General features: G+C 42.7%; 1 protein-coding gene across 1 annotated transcript; it reads right to left on the bottom strand.

Moving 5' to 3' along the window:
- Positions 1 to 4308: 4308 nt before the first annotated feature.
- Nfkbiz (NFKB inhibitor zeta) lies at positions 4309 to 15293 on the bottom strand. The gene is made up of 12 exons (XM_028760324.1): positions 14994 to 15293; positions 12782 to 12921; positions 12250 to 12280; positions 12019 to 12122; positions 11007 to 11824; positions 10278 to 10383; positions 9764 to 9910; positions 9512 to 9575; positions 9000 to 9169; positions 7567 to 7677; positions 7078 to 7245; positions 4309 to 5651 (listed from the first exon to the last, which is right to left on the bottom strand). Exons 1-12 carry the CDS (start codon positions 15250 to 15252, stop codon positions 5598 to 5600), a joined length of 2172 nt encoding a protein of 723 aa, XP_028616157.1. The 5' UTR covers positions 15253 to 15293; the 3' UTR covers positions 4309 to 5597.
- Positions 15294 to 26734: the final 11441 nt, after the last annotated feature.

The following is a 26734-nucleotide window of genomic DNA, read 5'->3' as shown; positions in this document are numbered from 1 at the left end:
TCACACATACACATAGAGATACACACATACACACACACATACACACATGCACTCACACACATACACATATAGATACACACATATACACACACATACACACACACTACATTTCCACATATTCATTTCATATAAAAAAATATAAACAAAAGAAACTTATTATGGCAATCCAGAAAACATACAAAAGCCTTGGCATGCAGTAATGACAAGCAAAAAATAGAAACAAAAATTAATTCAACAGATAATATGCCTTTTGTAGTAGATTCTATGTAACTTTGATTAAAAGAAAAATAAAATTGCATCTTGGGAAATGGAAGATGCCATAAAAGATAAACTTGTCAACTGTTTAAAACCCTTATATTTAACATGCTACATTTTATTCTCTGTGGGGCTAGAATATATAGGGAAAGTAATAGTATGCATACTTAAATTTCTCTGTATAGATCTTTACTATATCACATAAGAAAACCCAACGGTTACCCATAAAATTTAAACAGCCTGTTTGAAAAGCAATCTGTCTTAATATACAGCTTTATTGGATCTATAAAAAAAAATCAGTTTGTAGGTCCCTAAAGAGGTCTGTTTCCCTTTAAACCAAGACATATATGGTATATTGTACTTTATTTGAAGTTGTTGCTAAGTCAAGTTCAGATTTTTATCTTTTTTTTAAATTCCAGATAGAAAGATTTTTATTAAAAAAATAATAATAACCCAGTTGTAAAAGTCTGCTCTCCACAAATGAGGTCCTCAGTAATTAATGAGGGCCAGGAGAGAAAAGGTTACAGGCACTGATGGAGACCATTCCTGAGGTCCCACCCTGATGCAAGCTCTTGGAACTAAAGCCCTATAGGAGAGGCATTGGCAGCAAGTGGAAGGCGGGCCAAGAGGACTGAGATACAATGAGCTGATTAAAAACAACCCTATCAAACTTGAGCCTTGAATCAGTTAGGCTAAGGAGTCTAGTATTGTTTCCCAATTGGCATGTCTCTCTACTGTCAAACCCACTTATGGCTAATCTGCTGTCCCAACAGGAAACACATGCTAATCCATCCAAACAGCTCCCAAAGCTGAGGAAGACTTGATTTACAGAACAAGAGCCAGAAGCCTGTCACTCAGTGAGAACATCATTTGTGAGCCCTGTGGACTCAGCACCAGCTGCCTAACCCTTCACATCCCAACATTTGTAACCGCCACTGAGCACTCACCTTGCTGTTATCTTTACAAAGTCAAGTGCTCCAACCAGAGAACTAGTGTTTAATTTTATGATCATATTGCTTCCCCCAGGAGCAACTTCAGATACTGTGATCCAACATGAAAAACAGATTTATTCATATGTGAAACAGAAAATAAAAAAACTAATGATAACTTATTTCCTCTTTTCATCATTACAACTACAATCACTGGGTTATCCTCATACTCTAACTCTATTGGCCTATATATGTATGTGTATATGTACACACACACACACACATACATATTCACAAGACATTCTTTGAGAGGAATCCACTATCTCACTGCGTCTAGAAATACAACCCCTGTGCAATTTGACCTTTAAGAAGAACCATAAAAATGGATTTATACATGGTGAATGAAGAGAAGCAGTTCTAGATCAAAGCATGTGCTCTGTGTCAAAGATAAAATACACTTTAAAGTATACATTGTGTCAAGAGGGAAGGGGGAATGCACTGAAAAGCCACAGGGCTCAATTAAAAATCATGAGTATTATCTGTCTACTGTGTGTCTGATACTGTTCTAAATAAGCTCAAACTTTATACACTGACCTCAGAACTTTGCCAGGGCCTGAAGTGGATTTCTCCCTGAGGTCACTTTCAATATAAAGTAACTGATATTAATACTCTATTCAATAAGAGACTAACTGATGCTATCAGAAAGTGGAAACCATTGATTCTCTATATAAGTTGATATGTTGAGGGGCTGGAGAGAAGGTTAAGAGTACTAACTGCTCTTCCAGAAGACCTGGGTTCAGTTCCCAGCACCCACATGGCAGCTTACAACTGTCCTTAACTCCAGTTCCAGGGGATCTGACACCCTCACACAGACACACATGCAGGCAAAACATCAATGCACATAAAATAAAAATGAGTAAATAATTTAAAAAGAAGTTGATATTTTCTAAAAGCTAGAAGTTTGAAAAAAATTCTCCACTCCTAACAATTAATTAAATGCAATTAATTTGGCTAACAAAGCTGGAAACATTGGTGAGTGACTTGTGGGGACTCTGTAGAGGGACATACTGATGCACAGAATCATTTTTAAGATAAGTCCCCTTATCCCTACCTATGATTTATGGAAAATTACATAGCTAAATACACTAGACATTAGTTCACTAATAGTGAACCCTGTTCACAGTACTCCCTCCCCCCATAACCAGTGGTTCTAACCACAACTGGCACATACTTGTTCACTCGTTTAACTGGTATTTCATGACCTCCTCCCATTGGTCACATGCTAAGCAATGAGCATGCGGTCTTGGCCTCTGTGGAACTGCCTTCTGTACCCTTGCAGTGGAGTCCCCCACCATGCTTCCTCCCTGATAAGCCCCTAGGAAGTCTGAGAGATTACTCGGTGCACTATGAGAATATTACTAGTCACATGTAGAACACAAGTAGAAATACTTGACTTCATCTTAGATTCTAACCAAACCCCACAGAAATCACTACCTGGGTTTCACAGTTTTCTATTTTCTTGCACCTTCCTCCTCCCTTTCTGAGCATCTGGACCAACTCTTTCTTCCATATCTAGCCCCGATGTAAAGTCCTTTTTGGAATCTCTCACAATGGTACTTCAACTAGACTACCCAATAAAGTACATGGTATGTCTCTCTTTTGCTTGGTTGTGTTTTTTTAAGACAGGGTCTCACTATGTAGCTCTGGCTGTCCTGGAACTCACTATATAGACCAGGCTGGCCTCAAACACAGAGATTCAACTACCTTTGCTTCCTGGGTGCTGGGATTAAAGACGTGCACCATTATGCCCAGCAGCATACCACACCTCTTAGATCTTTGCCTTATACCCCTATGCATGTGTAACACACACACACACACACACACACACACACCTTTGTTAAACATTAGTTCAATTGATTGTGAAAGAACTTATTGCTGAGAACACTAATTAGGGAACACTCATAAACTCATTAAGAAGCACTCACTGTGTAGGTGTTCAGTAGTGTGTTCTGTTCCTACTCTCATGGCTATCCATCCAGGTGCATTTACAATCTATGCTCAAGACATTATCTAAAAGAAAAACTAAAACAGAGCCTTGCCCTATGAGTCATGTTCTTCTGGGGCCACGAAGCCCAGTATTTTATGCATCATTGCATATATGCAGTCTTTGAGAATCTTCACTCTGAGAAGGGACAACCACCTCGTAAGTTCCCCGAGGATCCAGCAAGTTTATCAATCAGGTATACATACAGAGACCAAGTAAGGGGTTACTGACAGGAGCATTGGTGAACCCAAATCAGTCACACCAAAAAGTGTATGCCCAGTATGGGTTGCCTATGGAACCCTCTTCTTCTCAGTCTTCCCCAGCCTAACAGACTAGACCGTTCCCAAGACTGTGCAAATTTAGGGCAGAAATACAACTAGCTGGAAGGAATGGTTGGATATTCAAGTGAGAGACCACTGACACTCCTGCTGCCTCCTTCTGAGGGAAGGTCAACAGTCAGCTCAGCTGTGACAATCTTTCACCACAAATGGCCATAGTTGAACTTGTGAAGATGGTGGCAGTTTGGATAGTCACTCCTGTACAGCATACACTCATGTACATTTTCCAAGAACTCATGGCTTTCATTGGGTACTCAAGAGAATTCTTAAAAACCAGGATACATGTGCAGCAATTATAATAACAGGAAAAGGGGAAAGCCTACTTGATACTGTTCTGAGATTGGCATCCTCTCAGTATGAGCCGGATAATGCCTACACTGTTTCCTGTGTCCACTGATCTGTCGGTCTTTTTATCATATAAACTTCTGAGTTTAACAAACAGGATCTACTACTAAACTTTGTATTTTCAGAACTTAAACATCTCATGAGTATAGCAAGCCATTTTGGATTTTAAAAAAAAGGCATTTAATTTCAGAAAATGTTCTCAAAAAAAAAAAACAAAACCAAAAACAAATCCAAAAGTAAGTAACTTAAAGATATTAGTGTTTGTCCTTAGTATTTTTTCTAGGCTGGGACTAGAGCCCAGTGGTTAAACAGCTTGACTGACATCCACAAGGCCTTAGAGTCAAATTTTACTAGTTGAAAACAACTACACGCACAAATAAGGCACTAGAAAAGAAAACACATAAGACAACATGAGTTTATTAATGTTCATTTAAAACCATGCGTGAGTTTTGTCAGTGTGTGGATTGGGCTCATTCCACCTTAGAGATGCCAATAACTGTATTTAGCTTCCGTCCACAAAATACACTGACTTAAACAACATGATCAATCCAATCCAAAGGGCATCTTTTAAAAAAGAACATGAGTACTTAGCTACAAAAGGCAAGTTAGTACATTAAAAGGCATCATTTTCAATGCGTCCTATTTGTCACAAAGAATCAGTGTATAATCAAAGTAAATATATTCTTTCCAGGCATATCAAATTTAAGCAAAATAATGATAAAAGAATTAACATTACACTAAAAAGTAAAACATCTTCATGAATGGCATGAACATCACAGCACATTATTACTACTTGGCCACAGAAAACGAGAAACTAGGCTTCAATGTTGAATTTTTGTAATTTCTATAAAAGGAGAAACAGAAACTTCAACAACGTATGTAAATCACATAGATCTAAGAGGTGATTCATAAAAAAGTCTCTTCAAGAATATGCAAAAACCTACAAATGTGTCTGTTTCCAATGCAAAGGAGCCCGTTTGCAACCATAACAACTTTGGAACCCACTTCCCCATTTTATCTGCAAAAACTATAGTTGGACAATGACACAGTAAAAGTTGCTTTGAGGGTGCATAATCTTTAAAGTGGTAACAATTCACTAGCTCTTTTCTACTTTATTGATTTACACATTTCAAATGTCTGTGGTTAATAATCAAACATGTACAACATTTTAAAAGATTAAAAATAACAACTATATACAGCTTCAATGATCACACCCTCACCTAGAGTGAGAGCATAAACCACCAGGTCCTGCATCGGACCAAAGAAGCATCGATGGCGCATCCAAAGTTTTGTCCCCTTTCAAATGCTTTCATTTTTCGCCTCATGTTTCAAGCCCACCTAATTTGAACCTGGCAATCGCTACATGAGCAATGCTTCATGCCGCAAATCAAGTCTTTTCCCATGAGTCCATTTTCCTACCCAAAAGCAATTTTACCATTCAGGATCAAATTCAGATATATAGATCCCAGATACCTGGGTATGAAATATGCAAATCTGCCAAGAAAATTAAGATATCTGTCTTTCTTTTCGTTTAATATAATCCACTATATAATAGTGAACTAAATGGGTTTGTTTCATAGAAACAACTTACATTTGCCAATACAAGGCAAATGGTCTATGTACAGATACATCAGGACTGCCTAACTGACAGTGAGTGTCGCTGAACCAGGCTCCATGCCAATGGAGCTAGTACGGTGGTGCTCGCTGCTGAATGGACTTCCCCTTCAGGATACGGCGGATCTGGAAGAGAAATGAATTGTGAGACATATTTCCAATGATCAAAATGGTATACGTCTTCCAGAATTTCACTTCTCTCATTAACCCTCTGCAGCACCCCTAACTTGTAAGCACAGCCTAGTCAACTCGCCAGCCCCAAGAGTTTTAAAATTACAACTTTTGCAGTGTATTTCAAGTTTCTTGTAATGAATGTTGAGTGCAAGCATCACCATTAGAACTGAAAATCAGCAACCGAAAAAGGTCCGTATTCCTCTGCTAACCTCTACCACTGGCACTGGTGAGAAGACCTATGTGTGGCAGTGACTGTGGTGGGGAATTCTATCTCACTTATCTTGAAGCCAGCCTCCAGTAACGAGAACACAAAGTCCCCATTACACACACACACACACATTCGGTACATCTCAATGACTTCCAGGTCAAAGCAGCGACTACAATATCCAAGTGTTAAAGCAACTGTGTGTAACTCTACGGGTCTCAGGAAAGACCCCACACTCGTTTAGAGGGACTGACTTTGTATTCCAATTGGACAAGCTGTGGTATCCGCCTTTCAGCCCGAGAGGGATTATAAACAATTAGAGGAAAAGATTGAGGTGGCTGCTGAGAGCTTCTGAAAGGAAGCCTGTCCAACGGCCACAGGCTACCGAGGAAGGGAGAAGCCCCTCTCCATGACAGCACACACAATACAGAAGGAAGAACAGCAGCGCTGTAAGAACATTCAGGGACGAGCCTCATACTCTGGGATGGCCTCAGAGCACTGTGAGCACTGTACACCATGATGAAGCAGCAAATATTGGGCTTGAGACTGTCATTTACTAGCTAAATCATCCCTCCCGTCCTTTCTAAATACTAATTCTTCTCTCAGTTAAACTTTATGAAAAAGCTTTTGCAACTTTTAAATGATATACGTGAAAACTGCCACAAACTTCCTAAGAGCTCCCCGGGCAAGTTACAAGACAGTTTATTTTGGTTCTGATGACAGCTTGGAATCAAAGAAAAAGCTAACCTCCGTAAATTAACTTATGATTAATAGTGCATATAATCATCTATCTAACGGTACTGAAAAAGATTCCCTCTGGAAAAAGATGTCCACCAAAAATAATTTCTTAAAAGATTAAGTTCTTGTGGAGAAAAGCTTACTCAATCCAACCCCCACTGATGAACTATAACCACACTTAATAAGAACAGGATAATTTTAAAATATTGCAGGTTCTTTTCCATCTCTTATGGAGGATCAGTTAGTAGACAGAACTATAAAAACTGATATTCACTAAGCATTTATTCACATGTGCCTGAAGTGCTTCAAACGTTCTATACTGAACAGAGCCTACCTGCAGAGCAGCAGCTGGCCTGTGCCCTGCACAACTTCCTTCCTCTTTATATTTCAGACAGAAGGGCCTAAAGGACTTCCACTCCCTCCCGTGGCCCTCACCTGTTCTCCCACAGGGCCATCGGGGACCAAATGCACCGGCTGTTCATTCTCCAAGTTCCGAGTACTGGGATCGGCTCCTTTCCTCATCAACAGACGGACAGCGTCCAACTGTGTCACCCGATACTGCAGGCTGGCAGCAACATGGAGGGCGGTGTTTCCATTGTAAGCCTGAAAACAAAGCAACAGAACCGCGCATGCGTAAGGAAGAGGGACAGTCCAGGACTTGCTCAAAGACATGGAGATGGGAAGGTCATTCCTACGCTGGCAGCGCTAAGGGTGTTTGCTTGTTTGTTTGCTTTTGTTTTTCTATATATATATTTTTAATTGGATATTTTATTTACATTTCAGATGTAATCCCCTTCCCCCCCCCCAACTCAGGAACCCCCTATCCTATCCCCCCCCTGCTTCTATGAGGATATGCCCCCAACCACCCTCCCACCTCCACCTCTACCTCCCCACACACGATTTCCAAACCACTCTGGGGCATACCTTTGCATTCACGAAAGACAGGCAACTGGGCAACTCCAAAAAGAGGCGAATGAGTTCCAGATTTGCTTCTTCCGCTGCCAAATGCAGGGCTGTGCGGCCACTCTTTCGATCCTTGGGGAGGCAAGAAAGAAAGACTGAAAATCCAGATGCCACGCCTTAAAGCGGCAGCCTTCCTAACACTGCCACCCTTGAATACAGTTCTTCACTGCGTGCTGACCTCTCTCCAACCAAAAGTTATTTTCGTTGCTATCTCATAACTGCAATTTTGCTACTGTTATGAATCATAATGCAAATATCTGTTATGCAGGATATCTGATATGTAACCCCTGAGAAAGAGTGGTTTGGCACCCCACCCCCAAAGGAGTTGTGACCTACAGGTTGAGAACAGCTGCTTTAGACAATATGCTTTGGCCCTCCTCTCTCAACTGTCTAAAGCAGCTTTAGGGATGACTTCAGATGCTTTCCTCTTCACAGTCTCCCTGAAGCCCAGGTTACATGGACTCTCATACTCCTCTTGCATTCCCAACTAACTTTCCTACATGATTCTTATCACAGTCCACTCATACATAGAGCAGCTGTTTAAAATGTAGAAATATAAAGTGTTACTTTCTTATGTTCTATCAAAGTTCACTGATTATATGTTTCCAGACTTGGCAGCCACCATGTATTGCTAGAACAGAAGAGGACAGCAAGTTCTACAGGAACCCACGTGGGCATCTTCATCCCCAACGTATTTAACACAGTGTTTCAGGACACAAAAGATAACTAGTAAATAATCCCCAGATGTAAAAAGAATATTTTCCAGTTTAACAGGGGGCCAGAGAACCACATCGGGGGTAAAAGTGCATGCTACCAATCCTAAATAGCTGAACTGAGGGTCAGGATTCATAGTGGAGGGGGGAACCATCTCCTGTGGGTTAGCCTCTGACCTCCAGAGTGCAGGACTCATAGTGGAAGGAGAGAACCATCTCCTGTGGGTTAGCCTTTGACTGCCACATGGACCCATACCCATGGACTCAGAAAACAAATAAATAAACTAATTATAAAAATATTTTTTTAAAAAATCAAAACTTAAAAAGTCAAATTCCAGATCCCACAAAGAAAAAAAAAATCATTCCAAAAAGCACCATCTTTATTGTCAGCACATGAAAACGGAAGGCAAAGTAACATCGATTTCCAGCTTCATTTAAGCAAAGATTAATATTTCATGGTTAAATGATCTGTTTGTTTGGATAACCCACAGATTAAAAAGAAATCAAGAAAGTGGATGAAAAGATCTTTTCAAAGGGAAGCTTCTGAACTACACATATAAAGTCTCTCCATCAATTTAAAAACAAGTGGGGAGGAGTTAATCTGTGCCAGCAAGCCAGGCCTCTGCCACGCCCACTGTTCTCCCCACCCCATCTCTACTGTCTACTGTGAAGTTGATTTACCTTTGCCTCCACCGCTGCTCCCATCTGAATCAGACACTTGATGGTGTCCACCAGGCTCTTATTCTTTAGTAAGAGATCCTGCACTTGAGGAGAATGAGGCTGCTGATTCCTCTGCAGTTCGTGCACCACGGCATTGTGAGCCACCACCGCACAATGGAGGGGAGTCAGGCCTAGGGATAAGGGGTACGACGGAAGTCAGGCATCCCGTCAAGTCATTTGGTCCCTATAATATTCCTTAGGATGGTTCCTCGTTTCACTTAGAAACGGTCTCCATAAAACCTAGTAAGATAATCCGCATATACCTAGTAAGATAATCCGCATATACCTACTAAGATAATCCGCGTATACCTACTAAGATAATCCACATATACCTGGGTGGTTTAAACAATTTTACCTGGAGAACAATGAGCTTTATTTACTTTGTCTCCGTAGGACATTTAGCACTCTTAGAATTCATGGACCCCACTTTCCATGTGGTTCTTTCTTTAGCCAGTAAAGTATCAGCCGCTTACCATCGTAGTTCGTTGCCTCAAGATCCACAAACTGATGGCTCCTCACTGCTCCCTTCTGGATTGCCTGCAAAGTTTTAAAACACATACCTGTTATCCTAAGGTAAGGCAGACAGACAGTTATCTACTATTGGGCTAAGAAAGAAAGAAATCATCTCAAAGCATTATTTTTAACAAGCAGCCTACATGAAACTTCTCATATATCCAAGTCTTTGGTGCTTATGACTAGTGGAAGACTGCTCTCTGGCCTCTTACCTGGAGCACCTGGCAGTGGCCCTTCTCCGCACAGACGTGCAGAGGTGTCCTTCCCCAGCAGTCCGTGGTGTTCACCTGGGCACCAAGGTTCACCAGATCTTGCACAATGAGGTGCTGATTGGCGGCTACAGCCACCTGAAAGGCACTCTGTGGGACATTAAGAGAAGATTTTTTTTTAAACCTGTAACGCTATCGTAACAAGGAATATGAAACTAAACTGTGGCTGAGAGGAACGTCCACAGAAAGAAAATAAGTCCTGTTAATAAGCAACCAAACACAGCAAGACAAGGAAACTAGCATAAGCTTAGGGTGCTTGGGTGTGGCTTAATTATGCGCAATCTTTGGCCAAAGTTAACATTAATAACTTCAAGGTTAATGGTGGCAAAAAGTCAATATCTCAAAAGTTAATATTAACTGAAGTCTCTTGATTTGAGGCTCTTAAAACAATCTGCACCAGAGACTGGCTGCCACTCGCTCCAGCACAAGCCCATCTTAGCCAAGGTAGCACCCTCACCTGTCCGTTGTGCTCCTTAACATCCAGCATGTGAAGAGCGTTCATCTTTCTTGCAAGAACATAGGAGAGTGCTCGTCTCCCTTGGGCAACAGCAATATGGAGAAACCTGGTGAAGAGGCAAGGGAGAGAGAAGAACTGTTTCTGACTTCATTAGGTTGACCAGAGAAAACTTTCCTTCACCCTATTTCTGAAACATGAATACACTCGAAGTGAAAACATCACAGAGAAGGAGATTTTGGCTTTTCCGACTGTTAGTAGTCTACCTGAACTGCAACAGAATAAAGATAAGAAGAATGCTGAACACCAGGCTGAGCATTTAAAACCTATTTTTTTTTAATACTGATAAAAACTCTCTGACAGAAAACATTATTATTTTATGTGTCAAGAAATAGAAGCATAGAGATTTTAAGTAACTTACCCAAAGCTACAAAGACATTAATTAGTATAGAACAGGATCTAGCCTACTGGTTAACTCCTTACTGATGCCTAATCATGCTCTATTTCTGCTCTAGAGATATAATTTACATTAGTCTTCAAAGCAGGTTATTCACAGAAAGTATTTCTAATTTAATTTTAATTTAAAACAAAAAAAATAATTTAAAACAAAAATAATTTCTTTCGAGAGGAAAAAAAAAGATAAAAGGAACATCCTTTCTTAAAGCCTGAATTATCATCATGCTAACCAATCAGGTTCAAGTGTGAAAGTACGTGAGGTGAAAAGATACTCACGTGTCACCGTCTCCATCCCTAGCGAGAAACTGGTCTTGGGGAATATTGGCCAATTTGCTCTCTTCTTGCTCTACCTGCCACTGAAAGAATGACTTCCCTAGCTGTGTGGTGCTCATCGGGCTTCCCATGATGCTCTGGAGTGACAGGGGAGTTCCTAACGAGTGCGAGCCAGCATCGTGCACCCCAACAGCCTCACAGGCATTGCTTGGCATCATGCTGAAGTTCTGCAGCTGAGTCTCATTTTGTGGTGGAACGTTGGGGGATGCCTGAACGGGAGCAGCAATATTCTCAGATTCCCCTTGGCCAGTCAGTAGAGACACAAAACTTTGGCTTGTGCAGAACTGTGGATCGCGATTATCAAAGAGGTTGGACTCATACTTGGGAGACTGGGACATTCCGGAATAAGGACTAAACTGCAGAGGTGGGTTGTGGGGATAATTCTGTTGATGTTGTTGCTGCTGCTGCGGTGGCAGCGGCAGCTGCTGCTGCAGCTGCTGCATGTTCTGTGTCTGTGGCGAATACTGGTACATAGACGCCTGGTCCATCATTTGTGGAGAGCCACTGACTTGGAATGGTTGGTATTTCTGAGGTGGAGAGAAGGCCTGGCCTCCATGGAAATCCTGGCACTGGTCTCGTGGGGAGTTCTGGGGAACCACAGGGCTCATCCAGCTAACCTGGACAGTGTTTAGTGAAACTGGGTTGCACTCATTCTTGATGTTTATAATATTCTGCAGCAGAGCGGCACTGCTATCCAGTTTGGATTCGCTGTGGCGAACATCTTCCATGCTCTCCCCAGGTGTAGGTGTTGGTGGTGATGTCTGGAAAGGAGGAAGCAGCAACTCTCATCATCCCTTCCTTTAAAAGAATTCTAGGAGCTAGGGGGTAGACTCAGTACATGACTAGGCTTTCAATCCCAAGGAGTAAAAACGTTTTTGTTTTTGTTTTTTAAATAGCAAGAATATCCCAGAAACAGTTCCACAGAGTGCTCACAGGAAAACAGGGAGATGCTTACCACAAAGTGAGTGGGCAACAGAGCTGGCCGTTTGCAAACCGGTCCATCGGACAGAGGATCAGGTCCCTTTCTTTTCCCCACTGCAGACACTGCGCACTTCAGGTCTGTTCCCAGAGAAAGAACGTGCACTCTGTCATCATTGCAACCTGACAAATTCCATCTATCTCCCCAGGGACTCATGTCACTCTGAAAGGACCAGTAAGGCTCTGAACAAATTGATGGAGCTCTTACCTGTCAGCTGCTCAGCGTTCACACTCTGTGTCTACAAGGGAAAGGTTCCAATTGAGTACATACAAAATGGTTTCTCACTTGGTAAAGAGCTGTCTCTCCCACCCTCCACAGTACACCATAAGCCTCTGGGGAAAATAAACCCTGACAGAACAGCTACCTCCATTCTTCCGTCCTCCCCCTCCCCACCTTCTGTTTTCACTTCTAGCCTATTTAATCCTGGTCAGGATGAACTAAGTAAGGCCATCTGACTCATTCCTCTCTAATCAGAATGGTCTCTTTGTACTGAACCCTATGGGTCCCCTTGTCCTCAAACTGCTTTCTTTTGCTTGCTCATTAAATTTCTCATACACACCTGGCACTGAACCAAGGGCAAGGAGTACAGCATACAAATACAGGTATATTAACTCCTGTCCTAGGAACTTGGTCGTCTATGAAAATCTGCAAGTGACTTACTGGACCTAGGTTAGCAAGCAACAATAACCTTGACAGACTAGTCTCCCACCCACTCAAAACAAAGAACAGATGCTACCACCTTAAACTCATCCACTGGTTGGCCAGAAGTCTTCTGTTTGTTACTTCGGATGTGCAGAAGGAGCTCTTTCACCGAGTTCTTCACTCGAACACCTTGAAAGGGGCCTCTCTGCTGCCTGCCAACCCCCATATGGGGCTCAACTGTTCAGAAGAAAAGGAAAAAGTCTCAATTCCATCTTTTCACAGCCACCATGAATCCCAACAGCCTCCGAAGACTGCAGCCTGACAGATAAAGTCCTCAAGCAGCAGACTGCAAAGCCTTTCCAACATCCTTTGGTCAATGGGTTCCCACTCTCAGTATCCAGTACTTCTCAAGGGCTCTGTGTTGACAGATCCTCCAACCAGGCACCCCAAGGAATTAGAGCGCTATCAAATGTGGTCCGAGGATCCTTGGGGCCAACGAATAAAGCCTCTCTGTCTCTCAGTACTATTTACTCATGAAATAGGATCAGAGGTTTTGCCAAGATCGTAGACTTATATATAATTATTCTTGACTTTGAGAGATCCTTGGAGCAGAGTATAAATGAGGCATTTGTAGTTTTTAAAACAAGGTCTTCTATGTTCATATAGAAATTATAAAGTACCTTTATGCCATTCGCCTAACAAGGAACAAACTTCCTCTACAGGTCTCAAGGCAGCAAAGCCAAACAATCAAAAAGCCAGCAACTTAAGATTTCTTAGTATTTCCTTAATTAATCTGTGCCAAGAAAGCTGCTTAAATTCACTTAGCACATTTCCACATACACACACAGGATTTCCCCCTCACCTACTGCTCTTAGAATTACGTATATGAGTGTTCTAAGTAAAAAGGAAACAGGCGTGTTCACCTTAAAACTTCAGAAGGCAGTTTAGAATTTACTATGAGTACAGGATTCCACGCTTGGCCACAACTATGTAACAAGCTCTTGTATATGAATTCAACAGCACATTTGGAAGATAACTTGGAAAACTATAAGATGGAGAACAAGCATAATTTGGCTATCTGTGCCACAAGTGTGACATAGAGGCAGTGATGGGTGAAAATAAAATGATCAAACAGCCTTTCGATTTAAGTTCAGGGATTTCCACACACACACAAATGGGCAGAATCCAACAGCACTCCCCTGGAGAGACAAGAGTTAAAACTTCCAAGTCCACGTCATAGGGAGAAGAAAACGCAGTTTCAGGAATCCCCCAAGGCTTGTGTGGTAAACTAAGAACTAGAAACAATCGGTTCAGCCAGATGTCCTAGGCCAATGGGCCTATGGATTTCAGAAAGTCCATGCACGCACATCTCACTTTTCAGGTAGGCTGTAGGCAACACTGTGGCTTAAGGCACTTCGTTTTAATTAAAAATAACTTAAAAAAAAAAAAAGACAACCGAAGCTTGAGCGGACAGCAGTAGGGAACAGCAAGGAGTCATTCTTTAAAATAATTGCGATGAGAAGCTCCAACAACCGAGATAATTTAGGCGGTGTTTAAATCTACCCACGGCTGCATCCTGTTTTCCCCCAAATTATGCAACTCGGTTCATGAAGAAAGGAAACCATGCAATCCGTAGCTAAAGGAAGAGAAAGCTTCGCTAGATGTAACTTTTCCATTCTCACGCACACAGAGAAAACAAGACGGCAGAATTCTGAGCAGGCCTCTGAAACGCCAACATCGTAAACTATGCGCAGAACACTAAATCACTTTTCCAAACCCGGCTTTCCTCTACATCCCAATAAGTGGTTTTTCTTTTATTCATCCCTACAAAATATATTAGGAATAAGCGTGGCTTTAAATCCAGTTCCCGACTCTTTATCCTCTGCCACGGCTCACTGAAAGAGTTACAAGAAGGAAACTACATCTCCATCAGCCCCAAAACCTCATAGAAGTGTAATTATTTCTCAGAGGTTCTTGAGTTCGAGGACCAGGGAGAAGTGAAAAGGGAAAGGGTTATGAGATGGGAGAAAAGAGAATCCGAGACTCTCAAATTCTTTCCCCTCAGGAAGCCAGCACGTTAGCCAGCAGGGTCCTCAGAGCTGGAGCCCATGGGCGCCGGACTCGGCAGTCAAGAACAACGTGCCTGAATCAGGACAAGGCATCTAGTCACTCCTGACTATTCGTGTCTGTCCCGCCACTAAGGAAGTCGCAGGGGCCGCTTAACGTCTCGACTATCGGGGGGAGTCCCGTCCCATCCTCCCAGCGTGTGAACCCCGAATAGTGGGGCGCGGAGTCCCGCGGGTGGCTACCTTGCGGGCGCTCGGCGCGGGCGCCACCTCTCGGACGGGACTCCACGGCCCCGCAAGAGGACACGGAGGAAGTGGAGGAGAAATCGGAGGAATCGGAGCCGGGCGAGCCGGGCGCGGAGGGCACGCCGGGGGCGGAAGGAGGCGAGGCGCCGTAGAAGTAAGCCAGGTTGAGCGGGCTGGTCATGAGGCCGCAGTCGCCGGCCGCGTCCAGCAGCCCCTCTCCGCCGCGGCTGTCGTCCAGCAGTTTGTCCACGATCATGCTCCCAGGCTAGGCGCTCGGGGTCCCCAGACACCTGCGCCACCGGCTGGCTACGCGGCTGGCTGCGGCAGAGCGACTAGTACGTGCGCGCCCGGGGGCGGCCGGGCTTTTTAAGGAGCCGACCTCTCCCTCCGCACCCCGCCCGGCCATTGGCGGCGCCTGGGCTGCCTCCCGCCCCGCCTCCGGATGCATCTAGTTTCCAGTAAAATGCCCGGGATGAGGCAATGTGCCCTCCGCCCTCGCCCCGCCCCGCCCGGGCCGACCGGTTGTTTTCCGGCGGCTCACCTGGAAACCCCGACTAGCACCCGCGCCCCGAACCCTCGCCTGTGCCAGCTCCAAGTCTCCCCTGGCTGGCCTGCGCTGGGCGCACCTCACCCCAGGAGCCCGGGGTCGACGACCGGCCGCCTGTGCAGGGGCTGCGATCCCCGCGGGGCAGCGGGAGCCCCGGGCTACTGCGAGAACGGGTCCGCCCAGTTCTGGGAGTGGGAAGCCAGAGCTGTGCGTGCAGAGTTCAGTCCCCTCCCGTGCCTCCCAGCACTTAACCAGCCTCCAAACCTGGAAGCGTTTTCCCGCGGATTTTCAGGCCTGGTCTCAATTTCAGAGAGCTTGCAGTTTTTCTAACTTCATAAGTAATCATGGGGGAGTGGAGTACAGTATTGGAATAAACAGTAATGACCACCCTTTCGTATCCTTCAATACTAGAATAAAGTTGTAGCAAAATGATGACTACGCATACCTGCGTGTATATTTTTGTATGTTTTATTTTTTACGTATTATGTAATGTTTTATTCTGCGCAACTTGATCTTGTGACTGATAAACACAGAGATTTTGATGTTTCTATCTTGAATACTTTTTTCAATGTTTATACGTCGCAAAGCCAACTAGCGAGCCAGCCGTCAAGGGAAGTTTATTTTTTTTAAGGGTGAGAAAGAATGAATGATTAAGTCTAAACTTTCAAGTAACATCTTAACCCGTAGGAATAACACACACATATTAAAAGAAACTAGGATTAAGCATCATGAGAGGTACAAAGTTCAGTGAACGGCCTAAAAAGAGATTTTCTTATGGAGAGAGGATGTCAAAGGGAGGGAAGGGGGAAGCCTTCGCAAAGAATGAAGCTTTGAGATGAGCCCTAAAGGATGACCCCTGAAGCGTTTGCAGGAAAATCATCAGCCAAGAATTAAGGCCAGGAGCCAGGGCGGAATTTGCAGTGCCTTTTAGGACTGCCAAAGGGAAAACAGTATATATGTAAAAGGTTACCTCAGTGGAGCACCTCCAGGGGCCATCGAAGATACTAGAACTTTAATGCTCACTGAAGGAACGTGAAGGAAATCTGAAGCAGGCAAAAATGAATCTGAAAACAGTTTTAGAGGTGATGAGACGGAGGGGAGTCCTAGTGGTCAGTAAGAACTGCCAAGGCCTAAGAAAAATAGCCTGACCTAGAAGAAGAAACCGTGGCGAAGGGGAAGATAGAAATAAACAGATCGTTAAGTAAATCACTCGGCTAGACAGAATCCACAGATCCAGCAAGGCTGAGCCAGCAGCGGTGAGCAGCAGGCAGCGCACAGCACTCCAGGGCTCTCTCAGCAGGTGTTGAGCACAATTAAAAGCACAGCTAAAATTAATATCAATGACGTTTTACCATTCTGCACACTTGCTTGTTTTCTGGAAATAAACAAATATGGGGAAATGAGGGGATTTAATTCCCTAATTGTTAGCTGTTGGGATCTTGTTCTGTGCTCAGGCAACCTTGAGAAAAGAACTGTCAAACAACGTTTAACACTCCACAGAGCTACATGGCAGCTGCAGCCATTTGCTTCTAAAACACAACTCCAGCTCCTGAAAGTGCAGCCTTGAGCCAGACTTTTCCCCAGAAACAGTTCCCACTCAGGCCAGATTGAAGGCATGTCCCCTGGTAGTAGTCTATGAGAAAGACTGCTGTGACTGCTGCAGAAGGGACAGTGCTGTGATTGGTGTAAATATAGCCCCTCCTTTGCAGAAATGTCGTAGGTGAGTAGTGCAAACACTCCTTTTCTAGTTTATACTAGGAGCAGACTCCTTGGCCCACAGGGCTGCTAGCAGACCTGCCTTGGTTCTGCCTTCCGCGCCCCCCCCCCACTGTTTCAATAGGCCCAATTAAAGGCTCTTGAATGATGTTGGCTCCTTTTTTGTGTGTGATTAATTTTTAAGTTAGCATACAAAACCAATGGGTGCCATGCTCCGTTCCGATTTATGTCCTTTCCTCACTAGCTGCCCCCTGTCCCCACTGGTTAGATAACATCCCAGAATACAGGTTTTAACCCTCTGATTCCATCATCTTCTCTCTACCCTCCTTTCAGATCTTTGTCTCCTCTCTACATACATGCACAAACTACACACACATACACACACATGCACAAGCACATACACATGAATTGCCACTGTAATTAAAATCCTCATTTGTCTACCGTGGGTTTGAAGATGTCCTAAAGATGAAGACAAGAAGACCTGTGTCCTTTTAGGCTCAGATGCACCATCTGCATCTAAGGACAACGGAAAAGATGAAAACAATGTATCCTAGAGCTCTGTGACTCCTGGAAAGGAGAAATTTCTTCCAAAGTGAACTGAAGACACCCTGGCGGTACAGATGTTAATAATTTACTTTATTGTGTTTCATATGACGGAACAGTTCGAACCATTTTATGGTACCAGTAATGTCGTAACACCATCAGACCAGTAACTCAGAGTTCTAAAAATGGAACAGGATTTTTTAAGTGTAAATGTAATGAACTTGCTTAATACCGTAAATAGTTTAGAACATCATTTCATATTTGAAATGGAGACAACGGTATCTAAGAGGGTGAGCCGTTGTACTGTATTGACAGAAGTAAACAGGCAAGAAAGCAGTAATGCCTGCTCTTTAATTTGCTGGCAGAAAGGGGAGGGGGCAGGAGGGAGAAGAAACGGCAGTACTGTCTCTTTCAAATATGACAGGCACCTCAGCAAACAGCAAACAGCTCTTGTGGAAAATTCTGCTTCTGCCTGAGAAAGAACAATTCTACGGACTGCTCCTGCTATTTGGTCACTTGCATTCAGCTGATAACCAGCCCAGCATATCACATGAATGTCTGACTACAGATGCAACTGGTATTGAGACATCTGAAGTGTACACTCGCCTTTTTGAATCTCAACTTAATGCTGGGGGTGGGGGGGGACACGTATGTTTCACTTAAGGAAGTCCTAGATAGAATCATGATTCTAAATTGTATTCACACCGATCCCTGGAATATGGATCACACTAGTTTTCTGTGTGAAGGAAAATACATACAAAAAGATGTTTCTGCAGTACCTTGAGGTACAATAATTGTCTTTAAGAAGAGTGCTTTGTTCACCAGGGTGAACAGCAGGGCTTCCCATTTGTTCTAATCAAACACTGGGCTGTAAGCTGAGCCATTGTCACAAAATACCAATTTTATCGGAATGGCAAACTGGATATTCTGATTTCTTTTTAATTACAAAGTAAATCTTCTCTATCAAGAAGATTAACTATCAGTATTTGTTGACAATGATAGAATTTAAGATTTTTAATAAAAAACAGAATTTGAGCCAATCTCTGTCAGATCTCCTGAGTTGGATAGCCTCCCAATACTTAAAGACTTCTGTGATGCGGCCAGTGTGACGTTATTCACAAATATAATTTTTAAATTGATGCAACATACATGTGTGTGTATCATTATACCCAAGATAAAGCATTAGAGAATCTATATCACTCAGTTAACTATGTGTTCCAGATAAACAATGCAAGACATTAACAAAAATCAACTATGGGTAGAAAGCTATTAAGTACAAGCCAGACCAACGGAGTTAATGAACAAAACATAAAAGTTAGCTGGGGTCTAGGAATGTAGCCCTTGTCCAGCATGGAAAAGGCCTTTGGGTTCAGTCCCCAAAATTACTCACACAAAAATTCCTGAAAGCATGCTCATACATACTTGTAATACCAGTGCTATCTAAGATGCAGAGGTGGGAAGATCTGGAGTCCAAGAGCAGCCTGGACTACATAGTGAGATCTTGGCTAGCCTCAGCTACATAGTACTGTCTCAAAAAGAAATTGATTGGACTGATTTAAATATCAATTTATATTTTTCAAAACCTTCACATTTGAGGGCTTAAACTAAGACTGGTGGGTTAAAAATACTTGCTGTTCTTGCAGAGGGTCCAGATTCAGTTCCCAGAACCCACAACTCCTCACAATTCACAACTACTTGTAACTCCAAATCCAAGGGCTCAAACATGCTCTTCTGGACTCCAAGGGCACCAGGCATACATGGTGCACATACTACATACATACTAACATACATACATACATACATACATACATACATACATGTAAAACACTCATAAACGTAAGATAAAAATAAATATTAAACAACAAATTTCACATTCAAAGTCTCCCTTTGCGAAGCTGGGCAGCGTACATAGCCTCACTCTGTAACCGAGGCTGCCCTGAAACTCACTCTACAGACTGGGATAATCCAAAGTTGCTGTAGTTCTACAGTCTCTGCCTCTCAACTGCCGGTTTTAGCAGCATGCGCCATCTTTAACCTCATTTCCTTTCAAATACAGATAATACACATCTGTCATCCAAGCCTTAGATAAAGACATGAATGCCTGTGTGCCAGAATTTTAATTCTAGAACGGTTTCTAAGGATAGACTTTAATGTATACCCCTAACCTCAGCATCTAAAACTTGAAGGGTTTGGTTGGGGGTAGAATTTGCTGTTGTCCTTGCTTTTAATAGAGACTCACTCTGAATTTCTACGAATAAGGAAGTAGTGTGGGCTGGATTAAAAAAAAAAAAAACCAGCAATTATAGATATGTTTAAGAACCAAAAAAAAAGAAACCAGCCTAGGCCACATACAAAATAGGCGTCGCCAATGAAATAATTAAAGATGATAGCCACAAATATAATCTATGCTTTGGCATACTGATACTGTCAATCTGTCAATGCTAGTAGCGATCACTCCTGGAAGTCCACCACACGCTGAATACTGTGTTAGGTTATTTACATCCTCTCTAGTGTTAGTAAGGGCTGGAAGAATGGCCAAAGACTGAAGTGACATCAATAAAGTCAATGGTCAAAAACTAAAGTGGCGGCTGACAAGATCTTGCCAACCACAGCTTATGCTAGTTGATAAATTACAAGCATGCCTAGCCATGGATGGGAAGAATGTAACCCTGATATCAAACAGCAAAATCTGAACTTTCTGTTATTGAGAGACATGTGGATTTAATTCAGACTTATTCACAATCAGCGGAACAATTACCTCCCCGCCACAAACCGCTTTTGTTTACATTTTCAGTATACCATGAGTCAGAAACTGGAGACCACAGGCTCTAAGCTAAAACCAACCCTTTGTGCAAAATGCTACCTAAGAATAGTTTCTACATTTTCTCATCATTCATTTTAAGTGCCTGTCTAAGTACCACCTATATCCTCCACACTTCTCTTTTGGCCCTTAAAACCTCAAATCTTTCTGTTTGGCCTACTGTGGAAAAAACTTCCACCCTCTGATTTAAGCAGAGGCGCTTAGAGGTTCTGTGCTATGACTATAAAACCTGCAAACCCAATTCTAATAATTTCTGGTGATGTGACCTTGAGCAAATTCCTTCATCTTTGAGTATCACCGTTTATGCTTCTAAACATTGAGAAAAACTAAAATCTAAGCCAAATTTTAAATGTCATTATGAGATAATGTGAAATCCATATAATATACTGGACAAATTCCAGAAACTGAACAAATATTAATCTTCTTGTCATTTCTATAGTTTATTGTGAGCTATGAGTAAACCTCTCTACTTCTGTGTCTGAAGCTAGAGAAGGAGGAATAGATGACACATGGGATAAAAAAGACCCATCAGTCATAACTTGACTCTACATAGCACACGCACATGTGCACACACATACCTACACACACACACAAACACACACACACACAAACACACATGCCCACACAAACACTTTCACATTTGTGACATTAAGCTGGTTAAGAAGAAGCCAGATGTAATTTAAAATATTGTACTATTGAATTAATACATCAGAAAACGTAGAATGAACAATTCCTGAAGATGTACCAATCAGTGATGAGTCAGCAAATCAGGAATGAGTCAGCAAATCAGCATTCCTCTCCACATTCTTCCATCCTTCCTGTTACCAAACTTCATGTCAAATTCCAGCTCCTGAATCTCATTCTAGATTTTACAGGCCTGTCCCATTATCTGTAGGCTGCCTCTCTGTCCACCGACACCAACCAGTACAGTATAGATTTCCAGAGAAGCCCAGCTGACAGGGTCTGTGGTGGCGAGGAGAAGGAAGGATGACAAAGAAAAAAAAAGGTTCTGCAGGAAGAGCTAAGGATGAAAGCAAGGTTTTTGTTGGGTTTTGGTTTTTGTTTAGTTTTATATGTCCACAGTCTCAGAGATCCTTGATCAGTGACTCTTGGCCATTCCCCAAGTTTCCAGACAGGTATGACTCTTACCAACTGGTGCTCTGTGCTTCATACGATATTCACACTGGTCTGGGGCTCCTGGGACAATTCTCCAGTGATTTCAATAGTTCCCCCACCTCAAAAAAAAAAAAAAAAAGGAATTCCCCATCTCTTAAATTCCTTCCCCATCATTTAAATTCCTTCATCCAATAATTGTAGTGTCATTTATATGATTCAGACTGCTGAGAGAGGCCATATGGAATAATATGAAATTCAAAAATAGTCTCAGTTGCACCTTGTGTGGTTCCCTAGGAGGGAATGGGATTGGTTTAAATGCGTAGCCAACGTACGGTTCTATTTTATGACAACTCCATGGCCCCATTCCATAGCAGCAACATTACTGAAGAAACCTGTAGACAAGGGTGGCAGGCATACTTGTTATTTGTAAATGAGGCTCTGGCACCCACACAGCTACAGTGAGGTAGGGCAAGTGTATCCAGTAAAGGGGAAAGAGAGCTAACAGAAACCTAAAACTCAACAAATAACAACAAAAATGTAGGCGCAAACAGATAATCTAGAAGCAACCTGACTGCAGAAAGGCCGAAATTTTTAAACAGTCACATCTAGTTGCTTAGAAGGAAATGCAGTAGCTGAGGAGGACACCGGTGATCTTAGTGAGGGGAAGACACATGCAAGCAGAAACAAGACCAACGCTTCTTTTTGATTTGTGCCAGTGTTCATTTATCAAACAGCATTTGTTGAAGAAAAAAACAAAAGCCTTCTGCAGGAAACAAAAAGGCAGTATCTTCACTATAACCAACTTAAACCAATCTAAATTCTATCAGTCACAGAATCGCACGTATTCACTGATTTCATTCACTAAGTGCTTAAGAAGCAGGCACATCGAAGTTGACACTCTTCCGGTGGTGTGCTAGACAGAAATGCAGTCTCTCGTGCAGCTGACCTTCACAGCAGGGACAGAGAGCAATCTAACTGCTGCAGAATGAAGGGCAGGTTGTTCTATGTGCTAGGCATCAGGTAAGGTAAAGAAAGCCAGAAGTGCCGTTTCAGATGGACAGGGAAGCCTGGCTACTGCATTCCACACAAAGCACGTGACACCTGAGACTTCCGGTTTGGGTTGCGATATTTTGTTGTTTGTTCGGTTTTTGTTTTATTTGAGACAGAGTCTCACTCTGTAGACCAACCTGGCCTTGAACTCATAGAGAGTCCCCTGCCTCTGCCTCCCAATTGATGGGATTAAAAGTGTGTACCAGACCTGAGATTTTTTTTTTATCTCATTCTTCCTGAACTTTAAATATCACTCACAAGCTCAGCTGCGACCTGAATCAAGCCTCCGGGTGCTGGGGCTGGCCTTACCTCTAAATTCTAATCCCGTGTTGCCACAAGTGTGGTTGACAGGTCTGAAACCTAAGCTCAGAGATATAGATGCAAAGAACTTAGTTCAATCTCTAGAACACATGTAAAGAAATACCAAGTGCAGTAGCACACATATGTGTACACACATACACACATGCACGTACAGACCACACACACAGAGACACACAAAGATGTACAGCAGCTGAGGTAGGATACCCAAGCCTGAACTCAAGCTTCCATATGTACACACATGCACATCTCACATATGTGCAAGCACACATAAATATGTACATGTAAGCATACAAAAGAAGGAAGGAAGGAAGGAAGGAAGGAAGGAAGGAAGGAAGGAAGGAAGGAAGGAAGGAAAATGGCCCAACTCATTTTCCCTCTTTGCACCAATATACCCACCAAACAACCATCTTCATGACTTACAGAGATGTTCTGGTTTGCTGAGGGTACTTTTTTTTTTTTTGCAAGAACAAAACCCTGAGTGCAAATTCATGGCACTCATGTAAAATGTCAGGTCCAGCTGCATGGACCTACATCCCTGATGTAGAGAGGTGATGACAGGCACATGCTGAGAGCTATCAATACCCAGCCTAGCAGAAATGGCAAGTTCTGATTCACTGAGAAACCATGACTCAAGGCTGAACAGCAGACATCAAAAGGAGGACACCTGAAGTCCTACTCTGGCCTCTGCATGTGCATGCATGTGCCTGCACATCCAAATGCATTCATCGTACACACCCCTCCTTTCCAGAAATTTCTAAACAACTTAAAGGTGTGATGCTTTCTCTCCTTCATTTCCCTATAAGAAAGTTCTAATAGTTCTGTCTCCAAAGTGGTCCCTACCCACCCATTTATACTCATTCAGCTGGAGGACTCAGGAAATGGCTCAGAGGGTAAAAAGGCACTTACTGTCAACCCTGAGAACACGAATTCAATCTCAGGACCCACATGTAAAAGGAAAGAACAGACCCTCAAAAGTTGTGTTCTGATCTTTACACACACATGCCCATATTCACACATACATATACGCACAATTAATTAATTAAAAATAATAATAATAACAACAACTAGACAGGATGTGGAGATGGGTCAGTAGTTAAAGTGATTCATACGCAAGTATAAGGTTCTGAGTTCAGGTCCCCAGCACACATGTAAAACGTAAGGGCATGGTATACAGGTCTATAATCTCAGCATAGGAGGCAAAGACTCCTGGGACTCTCTGACTAGCCAGTCTAGCTGAAATGCTGTGCTCCAGGTTAAGTAAGTAACCCCTACTGAACCGTCAATATATAAGGTGGAGAGGTGGTTGATGAAGACACCTATCCACACAAATAAATGATTAAACAGGCAAAACTAGCTGCAAGTTTTAGAAGACAGTTCTCCTGCTCAGCTGCTGGACCCCAATGACAGAATCTAGATCAAACCAGTTCCTAAGCCTGATTCCACATCCTCTAAAGTGTGGGCCTGTCAAACCAGCTATCAATTCCGATTCCGTTACAGTCTGAACTGCCTCCCCATTGTCAGAGAATTCCTATGTTGATGCCCTAAGACCTGCGACTTCAAAATAAGACTATATTTGGAGACAGGCCTTTGCAGAGATGAGGGAAAGTGAGATCAAAAGGAGTCCTATCCCCAATTAATTTAAAAGGTGTCTTAAAAGGCACCAGTGATGCACAAAGCAAAGGCCCTGTGCAGGGGCCCTGTGCACACACGTGGAGATGGATCCATGTGCAAGTCAAGCAAAGAAGCGTCAGGACAAGTCAAACTTGCTGAGCCTAACTCTGGACTTCCTGTTCCCAGAACAGTGTGGAAATAAATGTATGGGGTTTGGTTTTGTCTGTTTGTTTGATTGGTTGGTGTTTGGTTGGTTGGTTGGTTGGGTTTTTTTGTTCTTGCTGTTTTTGTTTTTTGGTGTGTGTGTGTGTGTGTGTGTGTGTGCGCGCGCACATGTATGAGTGCACCTATGTATGCAGGTACAAGTGGAGGCCAGAGTATCAATCAGTCTTAAGTGTCATACTTCAGGCACCATACACTTGGGTTTGTTTGTTGTGTGTGTTGTGTGAGAAAGGATCTCTCTTTGTCCTAGAGTTCACAGACTGGACTAGGTGTGGCTGACCAGCAAGCCCCAGGAATCACTGTCCCTGCCTCTTCATGATAGGATTACAATCATGACCACCATGCCCAGCATTTATCTTTAAAGATGGATTCTGGAAATCAAACTCAGGTCTGCATTGTTATAGAGCAAGCATCTTACCAACTGACCTTCTCTGGAATTCTATATTTCTGTTTGTTTGAACAGTTAAGTCTGGGAATGCTTTATTGTAACAGCTCTGGCAACTAATCCTCAATTCCAGTATATTTATATCCTCATGATACACATTACACAATGGCACATTGATTCTTGCTACAAGCTTTTATCCAAGCTAAAGTTCTTGCCTGTAATATTTTTTAACCTTTGTTTAAAATCATTGGGTTTTCAAATAAAGCAGGCTTTGGTCCAAATCCCGTCCAGTCGCTTAACAACCACCTACCATTACTAGTGCCCTCAGGACTACTTTTCTCATCCTTAAAATGGGTATTTCACTATTTTGGGTTGTTGTGTTGGTTAAATGAGGTAGTGTATATGATATGCTTAGCACACCAGTGATGGTTGTTGTCACTATTATCATTCTTCAAATCTGTGTTTAATATTTGATAGTTAAATATTCTGACATCTTTGGCTCACCAGCCTACCTTGAAGAAAATCTAAGGGGATAATCTTGAAGTCAGATTCAGAACCCCTTCCCACAGGGCTTTGGCTCCAGGAAAATGGTGGAAAGTTGGTGTGCTAAGCCATGGGGAGCCATTCAGAATTTCTGAGCAAAGTGAGAACAACAGAGGTAGCACCTGTGCACATGTGGGTGAGTGGGACACTAACAGTCAGAGTCATGAACTGGAGCGGATGCTCTCCCACAGAACTGGAAAGAGGATGCTCTTTAGGGAAATGAATCAGAAGTGCAATCCATAGAGCTGACAATGAACTGAAAAACAGTACGGACAGAGTCAGGCCATGGCAAAGCTGACAGGGCAGGGTACATCATGGACAGAAGTAAGGAAGCCAGGTGAAAAACAGGGGAGTCTGTGCTTCCTGTTCTGCCTCTGGCCTGCATCCCACCTCTTCCCCACAGTGGATCAGAGCAGTCACTGTCCCACCAATTTCAAGAAGGCATCTCACAATCAGCTTATACAGCCTATGCAGAAACCTTTACAAAAGGCTACTAACATTTTTAAAGAGAGGCTTTAAAATCCATAGCTGGACCAGTAGGTGTGATAGCATCATATCTTAGAGGATGTGAAACCAGGCTTCAGAATTGGTTTAATCTGGATTGTTTCCATAGGACTATCAGTTAAGCAGAAGAAATATTTTCCAAAACTTTTAGTTTTCTTTTTATCTGCTTAATCATTTATTTGTGTAGAGGGGTGATTCTTCAATCACTTCACCTTATATATATAAATTTTAGGCTACCATAAACTTTGAAGCTTAGACAAACAAATGCAGTATATTGAAAGTGGCCCATGAATGTTGCCACCACATGGTACCTCCTGAGTTACAAGCCAGCTGTAATCTGTCACCATGCCCTACATATT

Source organism: Grammomys surdaster, unplaced genomic scaffold (assembly GCF_004785775.1).
Source record: "Grammomys surdaster isolate TR1022 unplaced genomic scaffold, NIH_TR_1.0 126398, whole genome shotgun sequence".
NCBI classification, from domain to species: Eukaryota; Metazoa; Chordata; class Mammalia; order Rodentia; family Muridae; genus Grammomys; species Grammomys surdaster.
Note: the sequence above shows the minus strand (reverse complement) of the source record. Positions and strands in the feature narration are given on the sequence as shown.